We start from the raw sequence: 8,484 nt of genomic DNA, 5'->3' as shown, positions 1-8,484 counted from the left end.
ACTGGATATTTGAAGGCGCCAGATTGTCTGGCCTTAGCAATTAAGTCATTCCTCTAGAGTATTGATTGCAACAGGTCAGATTGTGTGAATTAACCTTGCTTTCTGACAAGCCGATAATTGCAGACGGTCGGTGGTGTCTTTCCATCAAACGAGCCGCTGTCTACGACTTTAGGTAGAGAGCCTGAGGCTATCTTACTGGTTGACGGGACTTAGCTCCCGGATTCCCCATAAATACCCAGGGAACTGTACATTTGGAGAGATGGACTGACATTGAGCAGGAATGAGAGAGAGAGATCGCTTGTCAAGTGGTTCCAGCCACCAGACTGGCTTCCCTAGGCCAGAGGGGGGGGACTCAATCTGTCAATCGTAGCCCCCCCCCCCCGCCTTCTCTACCAAACTTAGGCTCAAAGACTTTGGTGAGTTGAACTTTAAGGTCACAAATTTGGTGTGTTTCCAACTTAAGGTGTTGTATGATTTTCAGGGGCAGTCAGCCCTGTAGTATCCTCACATTCTTGTGTGGTGACTCACCTTGTATATTAATCTTGACATAGTGAACATAAAGTTTAACTGTTTGAATTATGACATCCATATAAGTGAAGATCTAATGTTAAGTACATTTTTGATTGACTAATGCTGTTCCCTAAATCTTCTTATTTTGAAAGCTAGAGTGGGGAGCCCTGTGAGCTTACTGACTTAAAGATTCTTGCATGCACAAGGACATGGTTCCAGTTGATACATGTTAACATTAGATAACAGCTTAAAGTACAGACAAGTTCCATTCCTTGTCTTATAGTTAACTAACTTGAATGGATGGTGGCAGCAACTTTCATTCTTTAACCTTTCTATCTTTCTACTATTCTAGCACTATTACTTTCTGCTCTTCTGATCTCCTCCTTGTTGTCAGCCTCTCCCTCTCATCCTAACTCTCACTTTTCCCTGACCACTCTTTCCTCACATCTCCCTCACACCTCTCTACCTCCCTCACACCTCTCTACCTCCCTCACACCTCTCTACCTCCCTCACACCTCTCTACCTCCCTCACACCTCTCTACTCCCTTACCTCCGGCCCACTCCTTATTTTTTCATTTCTTTCCATTTCATTTCCGATACTTTACAAGATGGTGCACTGTCTTAGGTCAGCTGTTTCTTATTTCCAATAAATTTAAGTCAGTTGAATAAGGTATTCCTTATTCCGACTTTTACCCAGTTATTCATTCCTCCATCCTTACCCGATAGCAGGATTGTTAGTCTTCTGTTACTGGTAACAAACTGCGTACTCTTCAAGGAAGTGTGTCCTCGTTCCTCCTACCACCGTAACCGGCGATGGGAAACGGCTCTGGCTAGGTTACGTATTGGCCATACACGCCTAATTCACCGTCACCTAATGGAGCGCGCCGCCCTGCTCCTTATTGTCCAAATTGTATTGTCCCTCTTAAGGTCGTGCATATCCTTGTTGAATGTCCTGACTTCCAAGGACGAGCGTGTGTCTTGTTTCCCGACCGCCCCTCACGGTCACTTGTCCCTCCATAGAATTCTTGGTGAATCGGATACTTTTGATATGGTTCGCCTTATGCGTATCTGTTCTCGTATTGGCATCCTTGGTGATATTTAGCGCCCTCTGATTATTCCGCACATTTGGTGGTGCTACATAGCCTTCCCGGCTTGGTGCCTTCTTTTGATAATTACTTACTTTCTTAGGTCAGATGGGGCACTGTCTTAGGTCAGATGGGGCACTGTCTTAGGTCAGATGGGGCACTGTCTTAGGTCAGATGGGGGACTGTCTTAGGTCAGATGGGGCACTGTCTTAGGTCAGATGGGGCACTGTCTTAGGTCAGATGGGGCACTGTCTTAGGTCAGATAGGGCACTGTCTTAGGTCAGATGGGGCACTGTCTTAGGTCAGATGGGGCACTGTCTTAGGTCAGATGGGGCACTGTCTTAGGTCAGATAGGGCACTGTCTTAGGTCAGATGGGGCACTGTCTTAGGTCAGTTGGGGCACTGTCTTAAATGAAATGGGACACTGTCTTAGAACAGATGATGGTACTGTCGCCGATCAGGTGTGGCACTGTCTTAGACCAGATGGGTTGTTTGCCATTAATAAGGCACTGTCACCCTCGCTCAGTGTAACAGTGCCACCCTATCTATCAGTGCCACCAGCTGTATTATCCAGACTAGGAGAGTCCCACACACACACAACTTTGTTCTTAGTTACTTTACCGGAGAGTTTAACAGCTCCTACCACCATTACGAGCCATTAAGCAGCATTTAATGGGTGTTTGTGATGGGGCGCCGCTGGGAGGGCATTGGATAGGGGGTAGGGAAGGCTTGGAGTCTAAGAATTGTGGGAGACGTCCAGAGATTGTAAGACAGTGGACTCTTTCATATATAATTTAACTTCTAGCAGGATAGAATATATGACATTAAACAGTAGAGTTAACATGACTGACAGATCAAACAGAAGAGTCAACATGACTGACAGATCAAACAGAAGAGTCAACGCGACTGACAGATCAAACAGAAGAGTCAACATGACTGACAGATCAAACAGAAGAGTCAACATGACTGACAGATCAAACAGAAGAGTCAACATGACTGACAGATCAAACAGAAGAGTCAACATGACTGACAGATCAAACAGAAGAGTCAACATGACTGACAGATCAAACAGAAGAGTCAACATGACTGACAGATCAAACAGAAGAGTCAACGCGACTGACAGATCAAACAGAAGAGTCAACATGACTGACAGATCAAACAGAAGAGTCAACATGACTGACAGATCAAACAGAAGAGTCAACATGACTGACAGATCAAACAGAAGAGTCAACATGACTGACAGATCAAACAGAAGAGTCAACATGACTGACAGATCAAACAGAAGAGTCAACATGACTGACAGATCAAACAGAAGAGTCAACATGACTGACAGATCAAACAGTAGAGTCACCATGACTGACAGATCAAACAGAAGAGACAACATGACTGACAGATCAAACAGTAGAGTTAACATGACTGACAGATCAAACAGAAGAGTCAACATGACTGACAGATCAAACAGTAGAGTCACCATAACTGACAGATCAAACAGTAGAGTCAACATGACTGACAGATCAAACAGAAGAGTCAACATGACTGACAGATCAAACAGAAGAGACAACATGACTGACAGATCAAACAGAAGAGTCAACATGACTGACAGATCAAACAGAAGAGTCAACATGACTGACAGATCAAACAGAAGAGTCAACATGACTGACGGATCAAACAGAAGAGACAACATGACTGACAGATCAAACAGAAGAGTCAACATGACTGACAGATCAAACAGAAGAGTCAACATGACTGACAGATCAAACAGAAGAGTCAACATGACTGACAGATCAAGCAGGAACGTCAGCAACATGACAGGACGCAGCAGAGTGTGAGCCACCAAGCAAGCATACATATGTAAACACGGATCCCTGCCAACATGCAGGACGCGGGGGAATATGCAGTTACATCCCGGGAAATGCTTAAAATTTATACAGGAAAAGGGAAAACTGGCGTTTTGGAAAGCGTGGCGATGCCCCCCGTCCGCCCAGACGCGTGTAAAAACTTCGCTTGAAAGGAAAACCGTGACCTGTAATACCCAGATATTTACGAGTGAGACACAGAACGATATAGATGGAGTGAAAAACAAGGAAATGGCTTTGTGGAAAATCCTCCCCCAAATATTTCTGAACGCGGCAGAAAGAAGATTCACGGGGTAGAAACATGTTGTGAAGCACTTGAACAATTGGAACCACTCGACAAGCAATTAAACTGTACTTCTTGTAAAGAACACGGAGTGTTCGAATTATCTCGTAATTTACACGTGATAAATAACGAATTATCTCGTAATTTACACGTGATAAATAACGAATTATCTCGTAATTTACACGTGATAAATAACGAATTATTTCGTAATTTACACGTGATAAATAACGAATTATCTCGTAATTTACACGTGATAAATAACGAATTATCTCGTAATTTACACGTGATAAATAACGAATTATCTCGTAATTTACACGTGATAAATAACGAATTATCTCGTAATTTACACGTGATAAATACTGGATGATCGGGTTCCGAACCTGCACAGTTCAATTGCAACATATCTGGAGCGTGAGACATGGTGGGAACTCTAAGACATACGGGTATTAAATAAGGTATTAAAAGTATCAATTCAAGACAGAACACGAAACAACGGGTATAAATTGGATAAGATTAGATTTAGGAAAGTCCTGGGTAAATACTGGTTCGGTAACAGAATTGTTGATTTGTGGAACCAATTACCGCGTAAAATAATAGACGTAGGATCCCTTGATTGTTTCAAACGTAGGTTAGACATATATATCAATGAGATTGGGTGGCTATAAATAGGAGCTGCCTCGTATGGGCCTACTGCAGTTCTACTGCAGTTACCTTCATTCTTATGTTCTTATATCCCAGGAAAAAGTTCTGTTCTAATAAGCAGTTAGAGAACACAGTGTAAGCGGCCCACGACCTATCAATCAACTACTAACAATTAACTGAAGCTTTCAAGAGACAACTGGAGAGGTTTGAGCAACAGTTAGCGGATCAGCCTGACTGTGATGGCTATGGGCTATTAAAACAACACACAGTGACATCACATTAACGTAATGTATCAATGAGACAATCAGTAAGAGCCGTGGGGAAGATTCGAACCTGAGCTCACTTGGTGTTCTAGGGTGCTAGCTTGGGAGTAGTGAGTGTCAGAGTTCGAATCCTCCTCCTTAAGGTTCCTACTGATTTTCCTCAATAATTGTACTGTAATAAATAATAGTATCTGGAGGCTTCACAACCATCACTACCATTACTGGAGGCTTCACAACCATCACTACCATTACTGGAGGCTTCACAACCATCACTACCATTACTGGAGGCTTCACAACCATCACTACCATTACTGGAGGCTTCACAACCATCACTACCATTACTGGAGGCTTCACAACCACCACTACCATTACTGGAGGCTTCACAACCATCACTACCATTACTGGAGGCTTCACAACAACCACTACCATTACTGGAGGCTTCACAACCACCATTACTGAAGGCTTCACAACCACCACTACCATTACTGGAGGCTTCACAACCACCACTACCATTACTGGAGGCTTCACAACCACCACTACCATTACTGGAGGTTTCACAACAACCACTACCATTACTGGAGGCTTCACAACCACCACTACCATTACTGGAGGCTTCACAACCACCACTACCATTACTGGAGGCTTCACAACAACCACTACCATCACTGGAGGCTTCACAACCATCACTACCATTACTGGAGGCTTCACAACAACCACTACCATCACTGGAGGTTTCACAACAACCACTACCATTACTGGAGGCTTCACAACCACCACTACCATTACTGGAGGCTTCACAACCATCACTACCACTACTGGAGGCTTCATAACCATCACTACCATTACTGGAGGCTTCACAACCACCATTACCATTACTGGAGGCTTCACAACCACCACTACCATTACTGGAGGCTTCACAACCACCACTACCATTACTGGAGGCTTCACAACCACCACTACCATTACTGGAGGCTTCACAACCACCACTACCATCACTGGAGGCTTCACAACCACCACTACCATCACTGGAGGCTTCACAACCACCATTACCATCACTGGAGGCTTCACAACCACCACTACCATTACTGGAGGCTTCACAACAACCACTACCATTACTGGAGGCTTCACAACCACCACTACCATTACTGGAGGCTTCACAACCACCACTACCATTACTGGAGGCTTCACTTTGAGCAATAACGTATTGACTTTGCACTGTGATGGAGCCTCACAGAGATCACATCTGAGGGAGTGATGCTGTTATCTCTGACGCCTGAACGACTCTGCTAATTACCTCCACAATTAAACTATTGTTATACAATATAATTAATTGCACAGCCTGAGTAGTTTTTAGTGTGTGTATTGGATAAAGAAAACGGAAACTTACTTAAGGGGTGGTCACTTTATTTTGCTTCTGTATTTCTTGCATTGACAATTGTGTTGATTTCATTTAAATCATAATCTAGGAAATATAATTTTTCTGTCTCGTTGTATTTCACCCAACTTTGCAAGATGAGACATAGGTGGTGGGTGACTGTGATAGGCTGGTCGGTGTCGGCTCCAGTACCCTCTTTCCTTTTAAGAAATATTGGCTGACGTATTTTTACATGAAGTCTAGAATTGGGTATTTTATACGTAGAGTATTTTGACAGAGTTCTTAGGTGAATAACATACAGACTCTCTCCTTGAATGATAAATGGCTCTGCCTGCTTGTGTCCCCTTCCCCCCCCCCCCCCTGGTAAACCCCCCCCCCACCTGGTGTAACCCCCCCCCTTGGTGTACCGGGCTTCATGGTGTACCGTAACCCATGGTGTATCTCACCTGGGATACGTATATACACTCAGTTTTTTCTTATCCAGATTACGGGCTATTCATGCCCGTGATTTTTTTTTTTTTTGCAGGGATATTCCTGCGTGGGCCCTAAGCCTCTGGCTGGCCCACTAAGTGTTGCTTGTTTCTGTTTTACTTGGGCGGAGTATGAGTATTTATGACTCGTATGGTCGCTTCAGTAAGATTTTGTCTCATGTGTTTAACAACTTCTTCTACTCTGTTGAATCTAAGTTGAAATTTGTATTGGGTTTGTAACTGTGCACTGTGTTAGATAATGTTCCAGGGGCGTGTCGGCTTAATCTTCTTCAATCAATAAGTCTAATCCAGCCGTAACAGCCTCGCTCCTGTGCCAGGTAAGTCCACTACGGGCTCACCATAGCCCGTGCTACTTGCAACATTTTGTTCCATGTGGCTGAACCTAAAACAACAACATTCTAGTCCAGGTATTCACGACCAAAGATCTCATTCACTTCAAAATATCTACCACCTTTGGGCTATTCATGCCCGTGCCACCCATTGTTGTGGCATCAATCTTCATCAATCAGTCAATCTAGTCCAGCCAGGGTCAGGACTCATCAGGTATTTACGTGTCGCATTACGAAACCTGTACATCTTCCATCTGAGTCTGGTCTTATTACACCACTTGTGTGACTCGAAACCTTTTCACCGAAGTTACAAAGCACCTCACTGTACTTCAGAGTTCATAAAATGTTTCATAAATACCAATAAAGCCGCCATGATTGAGCAAAGATGTACAGGTTTCGTTAGAGACGAGCATAAATGCTTGGTTAGTAAGCTCTTGTGGTGGCGTAATACCCCCTTGAGAGGTCGTAAGCCCCACACCACAACAAGCTGGCTAGAGGCAGATAATATCCGGGCAATAAATATGGCTCTAGTGCTATTCCCAGCATTAACTATGGCCTCAATAGGCGCCATGACAGCCCAGGCAAGATGATAATACACTATTTTGATGTGTATAAGTTTGTGTGGTGAGCTGAGCAGGCTATCACAGTTGCTGTGTGGGGGGTGGCTATCACAGTTGCCAGATAGCATGTATTTTCCTAATGAAAACGCAGGTTTATGGAACAAGTCGACACCATGTCCGGTTCCTGGTCATTTTCCGGCCTGCACCCGTGTGACGCCAGACATGCTGACGGGTGAGGGTGATTGGGCATGTTGGGTGAGGGAGGAAGGGTGAGTATGGGGACTCCCCAAGAACAGGTAACTTCAAGAAATGAACTGAAATGAGTAGACATCACGCAACAGGCTCCTGCTTCTCGCTCACTATCATCTTCCGTGTCATCTTCATCTCATCTGGCGACGATGAGATGCTGCGAGTGTCCTCCACTTTCTCCTCGGCTGTGAGGAGCGCTCAATGTCACATAAAACTTACCTCGCCTTAAACCTTCACTTAAACCGGAGTAAAACTGCCGCGAGCACCAGTAAACCTTCTGGAGAGGGTCACCACCTTAATCCAGCGGCTCTCCGGATATTATCTGGCCGCCTCGAGGCACTCTCCTTGCTAGCTGGTGTGTCGCTGCTGAAGACCTTACGAGCCTCCGTCACCCGCTCTCTCACCTTATCCAACTCATGAGACATAAATGAGGACCTCCAGAGGGGCCACAACACTCCCCAGCATCTGGTCCCTCTCTCGTGGGACCAGGCAGAGCCTCCAGAGGGACCACAACACTCCCCAGCATCTGGTCCCTCTCTTGTGGGACCAGGCCGAGCCTCCAGGGGACCACAACACTCCCCAGCATCTGGTCCCTCTCTTGTGGGACCAGGCAGAGCCTCCAGGGGACCACAACACTCCTCAGCATCTGGTCCCTCTCTTGTGGGACCAGACAGAGCCTCCAGGGGACCACAACACTCCCCAGCATCTGGTCCCTCTCTTGTGGGACCAGGCAGAGCCTCCAGGGGACCACAACACTCACCAGCATCTGGTCCCTCTCTTGTAGGACCAGACAGAGCCTCCAGGGGACCACAACACTCACCAGCATCTGGTCCCTCTCTTG

At 45.3% G+C, this 8,484-nt stretch overlaps 2 protein-coding genes across 2 annotated transcripts; both read left to right on the top strand.

Annotated features, from left to right (window-relative positions):
• Positions 1–2,437: 2,437 nt before the first annotated feature.
• On the top strand, positions 2,438–3,424 carry LOC123753813 (TRIO and F-actin-binding protein-like). The gene has a single exon (XM_045735770.2). It carries the CDS (start codon positions 2,438–2,440, stop codon positions 3,422–3,424), a length of 987 nt encoding a protein of 328 aa, XP_045591726.2.
• A 44-nt stretch (positions 3,425–3,468) lies between these two features.
• On the top strand, positions 3,469–7,872 carry LOC138355758 (mucin-22-like). The gene is made up of 3 exons (XM_069311182.1): positions 3,469–3,586; positions 4,828–5,580; positions 7,736–7,872. Exons 1-3 carry the CDS (start codon positions 3,469–3,471, stop codon positions 7,870–7,872), a joined length of 1,008 nt encoding a protein of 335 aa, XP_069167283.1.
• The last annotated feature ends 612 nt before the right edge of the window (positions 7,873–8,484 follow it).

Source organism: Procambarus clarkii, chromosome 6 (genome assembly GCF_040958095.1).
Source record: "Procambarus clarkii isolate CNS0578487 chromosome 6, FALCON_Pclarkii_2.0, whole genome shotgun sequence".
NCBI lineage: Eukaryota > Metazoa > Arthropoda > Malacostraca > Decapoda > Cambaridae > Procambarus > Procambarus clarkii.
This window is presented reverse-complemented; position numbering and strand designations above follow the sequence as displayed.

Coding starts and splice junctions, on each gene's coding strand:
- LOC123753813 (XM_045735770.2), top strand. CDS start 2,438: ATGACTGACAGATCAAACAGAAGAGTCAACATGACTGACAGATCAAAC.
- LOC138355758 (XM_069311182.1), top strand. CDS start 3,469: ATGCAGGACGCGGGGGAATATGCAGTTACATCCCGGGAAATGCTTAAA. Junction 3,587..4,827: donor CCCCGTCCGCCCAGACGCGT/GTAAAAACTTCG, acceptor AATAAATAATAG/TATCTGGAGGCTTCACAACC. Junction 5,581..7,735: donor CACCACTACCATTACTGGAG/GCTTCACAACCA, acceptor ATCACGCAACAG/GCTCCTGCTTCTCGCTCACT.